At 38.1% G+C, this 16,575-nt stretch overlaps 1 protein-coding gene across 1 annotated transcript in view; it reads left to right on the plus strand.

Annotated features, from left to right (window-relative positions):
* The window catches only part of LOC126353902 (signal recognition particle receptor subunit beta-like), a 50,061-nt gene that overhangs the window by 12,686 nt on the left and 20,800 nt on the right, over window positions 1-16,575 (plus strand). Inside the window, exon 3 of the mRNA XM_050003126.1 lies at window positions 11,707-11,846. Coding sequence (XP_049859083.1) covers window positions 11,707-11,846 — 140 coding nt within the window. The remainder of the gene's footprint in view (window positions 1-11,706; window positions 11,847-16,575) is intronic.

Here is a 16,575-nt window from a genome sequence, read left to right on the forward strand (position 1 = left end):
TAAGAATGGCTTTGGAGTAGTCACTGCAATAGAGAAAATGAGAAATGAATCTCTATTGATCAAAATTTTGAATGCTAACCAACCACAGAGAGACTTCAGGCCCGTGAAAGGCTCTGGGATACAAGACATCATCTTCCATCAGGACCTTATGCTACAAGCAGTAAACTGCACACTAACCAAGAATGGCACAGAATAAATTTCGTTCATCACATTTAGAGGAGACGTAAGGATAATAGGGTGGACACGGGAGCTTTCATACTAGTCATCAGTAGAAATGTTTTACCTGAGAAAGTTAAAATCATGGTTTATAGGTGTGACGTCATACCCTATTTTCTGCTTCCTATGAGATGTTTTCGATGTGATCAAGATGCTAAGAGAAAGTTGAACAACTCCACTCAATCAGTACAATGTCACACTTTGCAAACATTGTGTCAAAATCCACCTTTAGCCCAATGGAATGGTCCCAAACAGCTGCTACTGGCCCTGGCCACATCTCAGTGCATATTTTTCCAGTCAGAGGAAGGAGACATCAGTTGTCTCAATACACTGATGGTAACCACTCCATCAGCACACCCGTTGGTGCCTCATGTCCCTCTGCTATTAGCAGGGAAGAGGACACATGTCAAAGAACTGATCAGCCGTCTACCACCAACCAGTAGCTGAAAGGTCGTAGAAAAGACCAGTCCTCTTCTGTCTCAGAAGTCAAGACAGGAAAATTCTTGCAGAAACTGAAACCTGATAAGCACAAGAAGGAGAAATTGAATAGAAAACTGATATCTGTTGCTTCAGTTGATCTGGTCCCATGTCCCTCATGAGAATGAGCCTATGAATACTGGTAAAGAATTGCACATTCAGGCGAAGCATGACTCAACAGCAAACAAATTTGTACTCCCATTTCCCGTGTACCACTTTCTCAGATCCAAATGAGATGTTCCTTCAATGAAATTGGTGGAATTGTTACAGCTACCATTGACACTTGGCTGAACTCTCTCAACTAATTGCTACTTACTCCACAGTTGACATGGCACACCAGAAGCCAAAATTTTTAGAAATTCAACTCTGTGCTGTTAAAAATTACAACCCCATCTGTAAAATTCACATTAGCACTGACATGGAATCTGGAGGATACTCTCTCTTCTACATCCTGACATTTACACTGAGCGGGTGACACTAAACACTGAATTACAAGTTATGTCCACTTGTCAGGTAGGGTAACAGTAAGTAATATCTATCTATCTATTCACCTCTTCCCTCCCCCCCCCCCCCCCCCCCAAAAAAACCACAATTCCCCCAGATAAATCTATACCATATCACGAGCTGCTGGACAGTCCTCTGTGTGGCAAAAATAACATCTAGCGAGGTCGAAGTAATACAAAATTTATTTTAGAACACAGTCTGTTTGCTTATTACTACAGCTGTAACACATTTCAGTATGGCCCATATAAAATACTCCACCATATACAGGATGATTCAAAAGTGATGTTTCATAGGACAATGTCTACACTGGTGATTCAGTAGTCTTGGCCCATAGGACACAGTCATATTCAGGGATATGACAGGAACAGTCATTTGAAGCAAAAAAGGTATAGTAAATGTGGGCTCTAAAATGCATACCTTACGACCTATGGGCACCTGCTCAGTAGAAGAGACATTTCACTGTTGCTGCCTGTCAAACATTTATATCACTGGCCAAGTGATCCAAAATTTTAATTGCAGCATTGTGAATCCCTTTTTGTGCTAAAGACAACCCTTATGTGGCGTAATGAATGTCATTGTTCCATTTGGTATTGTAAAAATGTACATCCCCCCCCATGAACCATGGACCTTCCCATTGGTGGGGAGGCTTGCGTGCCTCAGCAATACAGATAGCCGTACCGTAGGTGCAACCACAACGGAGGGGTATCTGTTGAGAGGCCAAACAAATGTGTGGTTCCTGAAGAGGGGCAGCAGCCTTTTCAGTAGTTGCAAGGGCAACAGTCTGGATGATTGACGGATCGGGCCTTGCAACAATAACCAAAATGGCTTTGCTGTGCTGATACTGCGAACGGCTGAAAGCAAGGGGAAACTATGGCCGTAATTTTTCCCGAGGGCATGCAGCTTTACTGTATGATTAAATGATGATGGTGTCCCCTTGGGTAAAATATTCTGGAGGTAAAATAGTCCCCCATTCGGATCTCTGGGGGGGGGGACTACTCAAGAGGATGTCGTTATCAGGAGAAAGAAAACTGGCATTCTACGGATCGGAGCGTGGAATGTCAGATCCCTTAATCGGGCAGGTAGGTTAGAAAATTTAAAAAGGGAAATGGATAGGTTAAACTTAGATATAGTGAGAATTAGTGAAGTTCGGTGGCAGGAGGAACAAGACTTCTGGTCAGGTGACTACAGGGTTATAAACACAAAATCAAATAGGGGTAATGCAGGAGTCGGTTTAATAATGAATAGGAAAATAGGAATGCGGGTAAGCTACCACAAACAGCATAGTGAACACATTATTGTGGCCAAGATAGATACGAAGCCCACACCTACTACAGTAGTACAAGTTTATATGCCAACTAGCTCTGCAGATGACAAAGAAATTGAAGAAATGTATGATGAAATAAAAGAAATTATTCAGATAGTGAAGGGAGACAAAAATTTAATAGTCATGGGTGACTGCAATTAGAGTGTAGGAAAAGGGAGAAAAGGAAACATAGTAGGTGAATATGGATTGGAGTAAGAAATGAAAGAAGATGCCGCCTGGTAGAATTTTGCACAGAGCACAACTTTATCATAGCTAACACTTGGTTTAAGAACTATGAAAGAAGGTTGTATACATGGAAGAACCCTGGAGATACTAAAAGGTATCAGATAGATTATATAATGGTAAGACAGAGATTTAGGAACCAGGTTTTAAATTGGAAGACATTTCCAGGGGCAGACTCTGGACTCTGACCACAATCTATTGGTTATGACCTGTAGATTAAAACTGAAGAAACTGCAAAAATGTGAGAAATTAAGGAGATGGGACCTGGATAAACTGAAAGAACAAGAGGTTGTACAGAGTTTCAGGGAGAGCATAAGGGAACAATTGACAGGAGTGGGGGAAAGAAATACAGTAGAAGAAGAATGGGTAGTTTTGAGGGATGAAGTAGTGAAGGCAGCAGAGGATCAAGTAGGTAAAAAGATGAGGGCTAGTAAAAATCCTTGGGTAGCAGAAGAAATATTGAATTTAATTGATAAAAGGAGAAAATATAAAAACGCAGTAAATGAAGCAGGCAAAAAGGAATACAAACGTCTCAAAAATGAGATCGACAGGAAGTGCAAAATGGCTAAGCAGGGATGGCTAGATGACAAATGTAAGGATGTAGAGGCTTATCTCACTAGGTGTAAGATAGATACTGCCTACAGGAAAATTAAAGAGACCTTTGGAGAAAAGAGAGCCACTTGTACGAACATCAAGAGCTCAGATGGAAACCCAGTTCTAAGCAAAGAAGGGAAAACAGAAAGGTGGACAGAGTATATAGAGGGTCTATACAAGGGCGATGCACTTGAGGACAATATTATGGAAATGGAAGAGGATGTAGATGAAGATGAAATGGGAGATACGATACTGCGTGAAGAGTTTGACAGAGCACTGAAAGACCTGAGTCGAAACGAGGCCCCCGGAGTAGACAACATTCCATTCGAACTACTGACTGCCTAGGGAGAGCCAGTCCTGACAAAACTGTACCATCTGGTGAGCAAGATGTTTGAAACAGGCGAAATACCCTCAGACTTCAAGAAGAATATAATAATTCCAATCCCAAAGAAAGCAGGTGTTGACAGATGTGAAAATTACCTAACTATCAGTTTAATAAGCCACAGCTGCAAAATACTAACACGAATTCTTTAGAGGAATCGAAACACTAGTAGAAGCCGACCTCGGGGAAGATCAGTTTGGATTCCGTAGAAACACTGGAACACGTGAGGCAATATTGACCCTACGACTTATCTTAGAAGAACGATTAAGGAAAGGCAAACCTACATTTCTAGCATTTGTAGACTTACAGAAAGCTTTTGACAATGTTGACTGGAATACTTTTTTTCAAATTCTGAAGGTGGCAGGGGTAAAATACAGGGAGCGAAAGGCTATTTACAATTTGTACAGAAAACAGATGGCAGTTATAAGAGTCGAGGGACATGAAAGGGAAGCAGTGGTCAGGAAGGGAGTGAGACAGGGTTGTAGCCTCTCCCCATTGTTATTCAAACTGTATATTGAGCAAGCAGTAAAGGAAACAAAAGAAAAATTCGGAGTAGGTATCAAAATCCACGGAGAAGAAATAAAAACTTTGAGGTTCGCCGATGACCTTGTAATTCTGTCAGAGACAGCAAAGGACTTGGAAGAGCAGTTGAATGGAATGGACAGTGTCTTGAAAGGAGGATATAAGATGAACATCAACAAAAGCAAAACGAGGATAATGGAATTTAGTTGAATTAAGTCGGGTGATGCTGAGGGAATTAGATTAGGAAATGAGACACCCAAAGTAGTAAAGGAGTTTTGCTATTTGGGGAGCAAAATAACTGATGATGGACGAAGTAGAGAGGATATAAAATGTAGACTGGCAATGGCAAGGAAAGCGTTTCTGAAGAAGAGAAATTTGTTAACATCGAGTATAGATTTAAGTGTCAGGAAGTCGTTTCTGAAAGTATTTCTATGGAGTGTAGCCATGTATGGAAGTGAAACATGGACGATAAATAATTTGGACAAGAAGAGAATAGAAGCTTTCGAAATGTGGTGCTACAGAAGAATGCTGAAGATTATATGGGTAGATCACATAACTAATGAGGAAGTATTGAATAGGATTGGGGAGAAGAGGAGTTTGTGGCACAACTTGACCACAAGAAGGGATCGGTTGGTAGGACATGTTCTGAGGCATCAAGGGATCACCAATTTGGTATTGGAGGGCAGCGTGGAGGGTAAAAATCGTATAGGGAGACCAAGAGATGAGTACACTAAGCAGATTCAGAAGGCTGTAGGTTGCAGTAGGTACTGGGAGATGAAGAAGCTTGCACAAGATAGAGTAGCATGGAGAGCTGCATCAAACCAGTCTCAGGACAGAAGACCACAACAACAACAATTATGTACATCATTGTTCCTCTACAACTGCAGTTTATTATTTACAACAAATTTCATGAGGCATAAATATACTGTGAACCAGTACTCAGAATGTCCAAGTCTGTAAACAGATGTCTACAAGATGACTGCGGGTGAGCACAACATATCATTCTTACAGAATGTTTTTCAGTAATGAAGACTTTATTTTTTGTAGATGAGTTACTCTGCAACGTTATTACATATGACATTATTGAATGAAAATATGCAAAAATGTCAGATTAGTGATTTCTCTCTCCCCCAAAATTTACAATGATTCTAAGTGCAAATGTGGTAGAATTAGGTTGTTTTAGAAATTCCAAAATGTACTTTCTCCAGTTTAAATTCTCATCAATGTGAGCACCTAAAATTTTTGAAGTTTCCTTGGTGTAGTACCCTTAGATGTGCAGAACAGAATATGTTGTGTCTTTTTAAAATTGAGAGTCAGGCCGTTCGCAGAAAACTAGTCAATGACACTGTTAAGAACATTGTTTACCATTTTTTCTGTTCCTGAATATATGCCTGGATTGATTACAATACTACTGTCATGTGCAAAAAGAACTAATTTTACTTATTTCATAGTAGACAGAAGGTCATTTACATGTATGAGGAAGAATGGCAGACCCAATATTGAGCTTTGAGGGACTCCACATTTGATTTCTCTCCATTCCGAGGAATTTCTTGTGATTACATTGGTTGAATTACTAAGTACAACTTTCTGCAATCTTTTGATTAGGTACGATATTATCCATTAGTTAGCTATATCATCAATTTCATAAAAGCTCTTTTAATCTAGAAGGGGCTATTATGGTTCACAGAATCAAAGGCCTTAGATAGCTCACAGAAAGTACCAACTGGTACTATTTTGTTACTTAATGCTTGTAAAATTTCAGAATTGAGTGTGTAAATGGTTTTTCAGTACAGCAACTCTTCTGAAATCCAAACTGTGGATATTGCTGAGGATATTGTTGTTGTTTGGCTGGGATGCTGTTGTAGAATACATAACCTTATCAAAAATTTTGGAAAATGTCGGTAGTGAAACAGGTCATTCATTATTGATGTCTCTTTTTATCACCGTTCTTATAAGGGGGGGATTAACAATGGCATATTTCAATGTGTCTGGAAAAATTCCTTGTCCAAGTTATGCATAACATATTTCAGATAAAACAGAGCTTATTATGTGGGTGCAAATTTTTAATACTTAATTGGAAACACCATCAAATACATATGAGCTTTTATTTTTGAAGGAATAAATAATTTTCTTATTTTCAAAGGGAGAAGTTGGTGATACATTCATTCAATAAGATTTTATATCAGCTGCATTTTTCAACATAGTACTGTGCTTTTTCTCATGAACTTTTTGCCCCTATATTTTCTAATATATTTAAGGTATTTTCTAATATATTTAAGGAATGATTATTAAATGCATTTGCTACCTGTGGCTCATCATTTATAGCCTTCCCATGTAAGTCAATAGTGATGTTTTCCTGTTCTTCAGCCAGTTGTCATGTCTCTTGTTTCACTATATTCCATATAACCTTAAATCTGTTGTCTGATTTACTAGTATGTGACATAATGCATGTGTTGCTTGATTTTTAATGACTTTTCTTAGTAATTTTAGTAGTTTTTGTAGTGTGCGATAGCTGCATGATCTCTACTTGTTCTTACCAACTGATACAATTCCATTTTCCTTTCACATAATTCAATCCATCTTTTACATGGCTAATTGATGTCTTTTCTGGTTAGTTATGCAGAAGCTATTTTCAAATAAAGATATGAATTTATCATGGAATAGATAAAACTCTACATTAGCATTTGTTTTGTTATTAACTTCATACCAGGTTATTTCTTGTAAACTATTCTTAAAAACATTTGTATATAATGATTCATTATTCTGAGTGATTTCCCCTGAGAAGTATCTATACTGTAAAGCACTATCTCATTTACCCTAACTTTGCATCATGATCAGAGGTAGCATTTGTTACTTGATATACACTTGCATCCTTTCTTGGAGGAACATCAGAGAAAACATCTGTGAGAGCATACACCCAATTGTTCAATTGTGGACTAAACTCCACATATCTGCAGCTATCCACTGCCAACAGCAGTTCCGGGCACCGCCCTCATGGGCAGCAATCTGTACTGATCCTGTGGTCATTCTCGAATGTTTCATGGCATGCAGTAACAATCACTCTAATTTACTAACCCAGAAATGCATGGTAAATTTAAACTACTTACCTCCTCCATGCTGAAGGCTTCAAATAATACAATTTTTCATTTAGTGAATGGGAATTCCACAGTGCTTGTTCAGTGTCAAGACACAGTCCCTGGACCTGATATGTCTACAGTCAAATGCCTAAACACCATCAGGTTTTTTAGAAGTATTTGGTGGCAAGGGGAGTTTACCTCTTAGTGGTGGGAGGATGTTATTATTTCTGTTCTGAAACCAGAGAAATTTTGACTAATTGCTGACCAATCTCTCCAACAATGTACTGTGTAGATTATTTGAAGGAAGGTGCTTGGAAGTCAGAGGATGTTTATCACAATTTCAAAGTGAGGTTTTGGTCACAGTGCTCCACCACAGACCAATTGATTCACCTTAAATTTGCAGTGTGCGAAGCTTTCACACATTGTCAACACCTGATTGCTGTGTTCTTTGACCTGCAGAGGGCTTTTGATACTACATGGCACCATCACATCCTGTCTATACTTCAAGACTGGGGCTTCCAGAGCTGCTTAACCATTTTTATTCTGAATTTTCTATTTTGGGTCCAGGTAGGTTCAATCCTGAGCAGGCAATATGTACAGAAAGCTGGGGTCTCTGAGGGATCAGTTCTGAACACTCTCTTGGCGATCGCAGTCATTGGTACTGTAATTGTAGTTGTCCCCATGGCCTCACTAAACAGGACTGCCCCTGCATATTGTGGAGTGTGGGACTGTGAATGGTTCATGAATTATAAAATTAATATTCCAACAGCTGTTAGTTGTATAGCTTTTTATTTAGGCTACCAATTGCAACTCGCCAATAGTCACTTTCAGGCTCTGTAGCATGAATGACAAAAAGCATCCAGTTGTATGTTATATAACAGGGAACCAATACTTGCACATTGTTTCTGTAGAAGACTTCACAAGCCATCTGTGCTATTCACACGCATTAACACATGCTTATCTGACTGCGCACTAGCTCCTGTGGACATTTTGCTCTTGTCATTTCCTGATTGCGTGGAAGTCTTGATTGCTTGCCTTCCATGCAGATGGTGCACAATTCTGGTGTCTTCATATCTTCAGTTTTCATTCCTTCCACATATTTTGGAAGCACCTTTAAATGTGTAATTAAAGGGTCCTAATCTTTGATGCCGCATTTGCAGTGTCTCAGTAAGAGATTCTGTACAGGGGTCTGTGGTGAATTTCAAAGTGTACATTTTTGTCTTATTTTTCTTACCTCTAGAACTATCTTTCCATTGATATAGCTGACAACATTCATCTCAGCGGACTGTGTTGCCTTTGAAACAGATCCAGTTTTTGCAACATTAATCACTACTGGTCTGTCAAACATTTGTACTTTATCAGTGTCTTTTTACATCATTCATAGAGTGTTTGCTCTCACCAGAGTCCCAGTACCATGAAACTGATTCATTAAATGCACCAATTGAAAAACTACATGCATCTAAACTCACAGAAACCCCTTGAGATTCAAAGTTACTGAATTTACAGAGCCTTTCTTGTTTTTGTTTACTTTTGTGTCCAAATTCATGACAGGTAAGTTATTTAAAACTAAACTGTTTCCCTCCACCTGAACTGTGCTTCTCACTTTCACTGACATTTGCAAATTTGTTTTTTTTTCTTTTCAATGAGTTTTTCCCACAACTGAAACTCTTTCTGTATGTAATAAACACTGTAGTCTGTCCCAAGTGTACTGTAGGTTTCTTCTTAGAGTCCACATGTTTACAATACTTTTGTGACTTATGAGCCTATAGTGGATCAATGTGTGGAGTGCAGAAACCCATCACAGGAAACAGCATTCAACTAACTTTCGAGTGTTCGCTCTTCTTCTAGCATTAGCACACATTCTCGCACACAACCACACTGACACTTAAATGCACTTTGGGTGTCTTTGTGTGTGTGTGTTTCAGATGTTGCTAGGAAAAGAGCTAGTGCTCAAAAGCTAGTGTGAATGCTGTTTTCTGTTATGTATTTGTGTGTTCTGTGCATTGATCCACTGTAGGTGACTGGTTGCATTTCCTTTATTTTATGTATTGCTCCATCCAAGAATTTCCATTAATGTTAACTTCTGATTTTCTGTAGACAGCTTCTTGATTGCAGGTACAATGGTGTTGTATCCTCATTGTGACATCGTTAGTAAAAGATTTCACACAGCATTACTTTCTTAAACCGTAGCACCTATTGACTGAAGATCACATATAAACTTCTCAAATTGTAAGAAGTGCTCACTCGGTTTACTTTTTGCTGGACTGAATTTCAATTGCAGTAACTGCTTACATAGAAGTAACTATCTGGTGATGTTTTCTCTTTCAAATGTGTCACAGTAGTATTTCTACTTTTAAAATGCACTGTTAAAGTATTTTATGTATTTCAAATGTTTTGTAAGTTGTTTGTCATTCTCAATTTATTCCTTTGCCATGTCACTGTCCAGAAACTTTACTCTTGTTCTTTGTGTTTTTCTGCAGTGATGACCAACAAATCTAATTTCTGTAGCATACCTCACATTTGAAATTCTGTTTCCGTAATTGTTTCCATCAAAAAGTGGAAATATATTTTCTTTCACATTCTTCTGACTGCTGTCATTCCAAGCTGATGACTCAGAAATACAAAGTTTCTTCCATTTTATACTGTTTTGTAGCATTGTCCCTATGTATTTGAAATGAAGTGTAGGATTCAGAAATTTACCACTATATGACCATTATTTTGCATTTATCCATTTTTAAAGATAGCTGTCATTCAGTATGTAAAGTAAATATATTAAAAACAAAGATTCCAAGACTTACCAAGCGGGAAAGTGCCGGTAGACAGGCACAATAAAAACACACACACACACACACACACACACACACACACACACACACACACACACACACACAAAATTTTGAGCTTTCGCAACCGGCGGCTGCTTCGTCAGGAAAGAGGGAAGGAAAAGGAAAGATGAAAGGATGTGGGTTTTAAGGGAGAGGGTAAGGAGTCATTCCAATCCCGGGAGCGGAAAGACTTACCTTAGGGGGAAAAAAGGATAGGTATAGACTCGCGCGCGCGCACTCACATATATATCCATCCATACATACAGAGACACAAGCAGACATATTTAAAGGCAAAGAGTTTGGGCAGAGATGTCAGTCGAGGCGGAAGTGTGGAGGCAAAGATGATGTTGAATGACAGGTGAGGTATGAGTGGCGGCAACTTGAAATTAGTGGAAATTGAGGCCTGGTGGATAACGAGAAGAGAGGATATATTGAAGGGCAAGTTCCCATCTCCGGAGTTCGGATAGGTTGGTATTGGTGGGAAGTATCCAGATAACCCGGACGGTGTAACACTGTGCCAAGATGTGCTGGCCGTGCACCAAGGCATGTTTAGCCACAGGGCGATCCTCATTACCAACAGACAATGCCTGCCTGTGTCCATTCATGTGAATGGACAGTATGTAAAGTAGAATTACTGTAGAGGTTATTATCTATGTTCATACTATAACTCAATTGTGATGTTTCCCTGTAGATGACATAACCATCAGTGAATGTTCGTAGTATGCTGCAGATCCTGTCTGATAAAGTGTTGGTGTGTTGAATATAGTAGTGTTCCTATACACTTCTTCTAGGCATTTTGGATGTTAAATTTATTTCTGTTGAACATTTGTTGTCTAGTATAATATTTTAAATTCTATCAGTCCAACATTCTTCCAATTAATCGCTTACTTCAGAAGAACCATTGTGCAATTTTATCTTGATTAGCATTCAGCAAGGTGAACAGTGTTGTACACCTTTTAGAAATCAGGAAAAACAGTATCTAACAAACATTTTCCATCCACCAATCGTGCCTAGATCCATGAATATCATTTTGAATCCTTGAAAAGCAATTTTATTATGACTAAATGTGGTATTTATTTACACACTGCTTTATAAAGAAATATTTGGTTTGTAAAAAATAGGTGTCAGTTACACATTTCACTATATTTTTATGTTATTCTTTGCTTCGCTTCAGTGTATAATTTTATTTAATATTGTCCTTAATAAAATTAAAACATTCAACTTTCAATAACATTTTATTTGTACTTGAAGATTTAATTAAAATGTATTACGTGGAAAACTTTTTATGGAGCTGCAGTGGAGTTACAATGTAGTCAGCAGGGACAATGTAGCAGTATAATTGTATGTGGATTTGTGTGTGTTCTCTCAGTTAGTTCTGGAGGAGGACATCTTCCAAATGCTAAACAACATTTTCAGTCTTGCATGTGGTCTTGTCGAATACTCTGATACCGTAGCTATATGGTAAAATGTCACCCTCCTTTCTTCCATTATTTAAAAATGTTGCTGTGATTGATTAGTTTTCAGAAATAAGCAAATATTTATTATGTCACCTTTGTTTTGCAGAGCTCTCTAAGAATTGTCGATATTCCTGGGCATGAAAGACTCAGGGCAAAATTCTTTGAACAGTATAAACCAATAGCAAGGGGAATTGTCTTTGTCATTGATTCTGTGACATTCCAGAAAGACATTAGAGATGTTGCTGAGTAAGTAATAACACACATTCATATTATACTGGTAAATTTGACACAGCCTTTAAGTATTAACTACAAATTGACTTGTAATTGCACGTTTTTCCAGTTGAAAGTGAATGCTGATTTATTTTTCAGTTCCCCCCCCCCCCCCCCCCCCCCAGAATTTACTTGTTATCGTTTCACAGGCTATATATATATATTTTTTTTTATGAGAGTTGTTCCTCCTATAATTGGCATTTCATTGAACTACTAATGTACTTATAGTTGCAGTGTGTGTAATGAAACTTTATTGAATATTAATCAACATAATAATATTACAATGTTGTGAAGTGTACCAGAGGGTTCTGTTGGCCAATTGGACAGCTATATGCAACATTTATGTAATTGACAGAGAAGGAAATGTATTGCTATTGCTTAGCCATACATTCTCAGGGTTGCATACATTCTGTCATCTCACTGAGGTGTGATGGAGGTATATCTCTGTGAACATGTACTGTAACGTGTCTATGGAAGTAGATGCTGCTTAATGAAGATCACTAACACATGCTAGTGCAGTAATGTTCAAACCTATAGTAGCCAATTAGAATGCCAGTTGCAGAAGAAATTTTCATCACCAGTACAAGGCAAACCAGAATTTGTGCATTAACCCTCAAACTTCTTCAAAGTGTTACATGAAGTAAGAGTATCTAACACTGTCAGTGATGCTCCATCTGTCAGATCAGGACATTGACTTTATTATCTTCCTTGATGTTGCTTTAGAGCTGTGGGTCGTGTTGTGGTATCATGTCTCATTGTCTCCCTTCTCTTACCGCCACTACTGCCAGCACAAAAATCAACACTAAAATTCCACATGCCCACATCAGAGGCACCTAGATTCAGCACTTACCATGCAACATTCCCAGATAGTGAAAGGAAAGTGCCAACACAAGGATGGTAAGGAATGCTTTATAATTAGGCAGTTGAATCTACTACATGTGATCTCCTAGCCAACAGTGGCATGTGGCTTGATCTTTATGCAAGACCAAATAATTGATTCCTTCATTACCCATTTATTAGGCATCAGATTTTTCTGTAAATTAGATATTGATGTGGGAGAGTACTTGTTTAATATTCTGTCAGGTACGGTGTTTAACATGGTAAGATCAGGGTATTGTATCACAATGATCACAGATATCATTCATGTGCTTCTTTTAGAATGTATTGCAAAATAATTTATAAGCATTTTTGTTGAAGTACTTTTAGTTGTATTCTGTTTACATCTGAAAACTATCAGGCAACCTTTTACAACAGAATACTGATGGTTTTTCAGTCACTGCATATTTATTGAACTCAACTGGTGAATACAAATAGCAGTTGTGAATGCTTAAGAAATGTCAAGAAACTATAGAAGAGCTACAACAAGAGAGAAGTCACTTATTTTGATACCTCTCTATCATTTTTGGATAACAAGTTTGTTTTTAGAACAGCCATAGGAGAAACTTTCACTATGCAGCAGCTTGGCTTTTGGCACTTAATTCAAAAATATTTCCTCATTCTTTTGTGTCCTCATGAAAGTATGACACCTTCTGCTTTTGATACCCTTTCCATTATTTCTTGTTCTTCTTCCTCCTCGTCCTCCTCCTTCTACTTTAATGTATAACTTTTTATTCTCTGAAGTAGATCCACGTGAATTCCTGAAGTAATTTAATCTGAGAACTGAAGCATATGATAATTATTTCATGAAATTTATTTTGGCAACCATAAGACACTTTAATGTTGATTCAAATAATTTGTGACCACAGCAAAAATTTAAAAAAGAAAGCCATGGGCTAGCCTTGCACATTTTTTAAAAATGCCAGCTCTGCATTTTGATTGGCACCTTCCATTTAAGAAGAATGCAGTGTACCAAAGCACAATCCGTTTGGAAGCTATAAACTGATCTGTGAACATTTCTCTTTATTTGTTGTTGTGAACTCGAACAGAATCTTGCACAGCTTGTATTTGTTATCATAAGAAAAGAATGTTATTTCCTTCATATCTCTCCTGTCCTGCCAGTACTGGTAAATCAGTTATATGTACAGGGTGTCTCATTAATCCTGACCACCCTAAATAACTGTTTGTCCAAATGCAGATTACAAAATGTTTCAAGCAAATGTTCTTTAGCTGTCAGGGGGACATCAGTCAGCATGATTGTCTTCATTGCAGCTTTGTTTTTTTACAAAGATATGAACAGCAGTATGACTTTTTTTAAACGACACCCTGTATTTTTTATTCAGTAATTCATTTCCTCCCCTAAACACCTATTCACAAATGTATCACAGTGTATCATTAACTGAAACACAACATTATTAATTACACAACACAACATTGACTTCGAATCCAGAATCACAAACTCTTCCACTTTCTGGAGTTGCAGAAAACAAATGAAAACCAAGTAAAAACATAACACAAAATTTACTTTGACTCTCCTCTTCTGCACCATTGCCCAGGAGTAGAACATTCAAAGGTGCTCAAAGTGGTGACCCTGGGCACCGATACACTGGTGCACCCATTGAATGGAAGAATTATTTATTGCTTCCAGTGTTGCCTGCTGAAGAGAATTACAAGCAAACACGATACTTTCCTGTGTGTCCTCTAGAGTTGTTGAAATATCGCGATAGACAGTGTCTTTAATTCATCCCCAAAGTAAAAACCCCAGATGATTTAAATCAGGAGACCTAGCAGGCCAAGTAACTGTTCCTCCTCGACCAATCCATCTGGCAGGATACCTATGGTTCAAAACACTATGTGCACGCAAGGCATTATGTGCTGGGCACCCATCATGTTGATAAAACATAAGCATTCTGGTTCTTAGCAGCACTTCATCCAGAAGAGGTGGAAGAATTCATCGGAGGAAGTTGGCATACACTGTACCTTTTAGACTACCATTGATGAAATAAGGGCCAATAATTGTAGTTCCAAGCATCCAACAGCAGACGTTTACTCTCCATTGACACTGATGTTCCACCTGTCCAAGCCATCGTGGGTTGTCGCTGAACCAATAATGCATGTTCCTTGTATTTGCCTGTCCTTTGTTGGAGAAGGAACATTCATCAGTAAATAGAACATTGGAGAAGTAGTTTGGGCTGGCAAGGATTTGCTGCTGTGCCCACTGACAAAACTGTACACGATTCTGGAAATTATTCCCGTGCAATTGTTGATGTAGGTGTACATGGTAAGGATGGAACTGGTGACATGCAAGTCCCCTTTTTGGTGCCTTCCATCTTCTGTCACCTATGATACTAATTTTCAATTTTTCATAAGAACCATGTACCAAGCACAATGAACGGTGAAAAAGTAAAAAGGAATGGTTCCCAAAAAAGAGCAACCACCAGTGAACTGATTACCAAGTGTGAACGATTTTGTCCATCTCTACAATGGAGGCAATCATGCTGATTGGTGTCCCCTTGTCGGCTAAAGATCATTTGCTTCAAACATTTTGTAATTTGCATCTGGACAAACAGTTATTTAGGGTGCTCAAGATAAATGTGACACCCTGTATATTTACATTCTGTACTGGCTGATAATTAGGTTCTCCTAAGCGAAGAATAATTGCTGAGAGTTTCTTGCAGTTGGTTGCCATCTGCCATATTTTTCCTAATTGAACAAGCAAAATATTTGTGAATTATAAGTGGATATTTAGGGCTTGCCTATTCGGCATACATTTTGCTTAAATAGCTTATTGTAGCATGCTCTCCTGATGCCTGCACCCACTATTCAGGCTGGTTGTGCATTTACAGAATTTCTTTTACTGTTCAAAATACACTCCACTGTAGCATATAAATTAACTTCTGATTCTGCTACAAGAATTAATATACTTAATGATAAGAAATGATAAATCCTGTATGTGAACACAGATTTATTGACAGTTACATCAGCCAAATTTGAACTTGATGACTGCCTACAACAAACTTCACTGAAAGTACTACATGATTCACAGTTCTAGTAGCTTTTATTTTTACATGTAATAAAAGCATAATTGTGGTGCTCCTTGCATATTGTTTGGAGGCCTTGTAGATATAACTCAGCAGCCACCCGAAACTATGGTGCATTGCCCATTGTCTAGTGTACTTGTAGCTCACCCAGTTGGTTGCATAATGTCCCCTTTCCAGGAGCCTCTGAATCACATGCAAAATCACAAGTACCATTCTTCTACCATACTTAAATGCTGGTATATTACATCAAGCCACACTTGATTAGGTTGGACTTCAGTTATTTATTATATTTGGCTTTCAACACCATCCCAGAATCAACTAGTACATAGATATTAATGCCATATTTTCTTTTGGTTTACTGGGATTATGTATTTTTCACTTAATCATTCCATCTCCCAGTCTACTGTAACCTTTTTTTGTACTGTGTATGATTTGCCAGGAGACAGTATGGCAGACTAATACTGTTAAGAGACTAAAAGAAAAAAAAAACCTGTTTCTACTTTTCAGAACTGGTTGTTTGTTCATCAGGGAGAAAATGGGGATATGTTTCAGAAGGTTGGGAAGATGAAGCTGATCACCAAGATCCCCAGATGATAGAGACCTATCTGATGTGAGGACAAAAGGAGACAAAGATGAAAGAGGAGGCATGAGAGGGACATTTAGAAACTTGTTCACAAAGTCCAAGGAAAAATTAATTTGAAACAATGTGATTTTTTATTCATCTGTTCTGATTATCTGGATAACCAATTTTGTGAATTTTTGATTGATAACAATGTTCCACCCTGACT

This window comes from Schistocerca gregaria, chromosome 3, assembly GCF_023897955.1.
Source record: "Schistocerca gregaria isolate iqSchGreg1 chromosome 3, iqSchGreg1.2, whole genome shotgun sequence".
Classification (NCBI taxonomy): domain Eukaryota; kingdom Metazoa; phylum Arthropoda; class Insecta; order Orthoptera; family Acrididae; genus Schistocerca; species Schistocerca gregaria.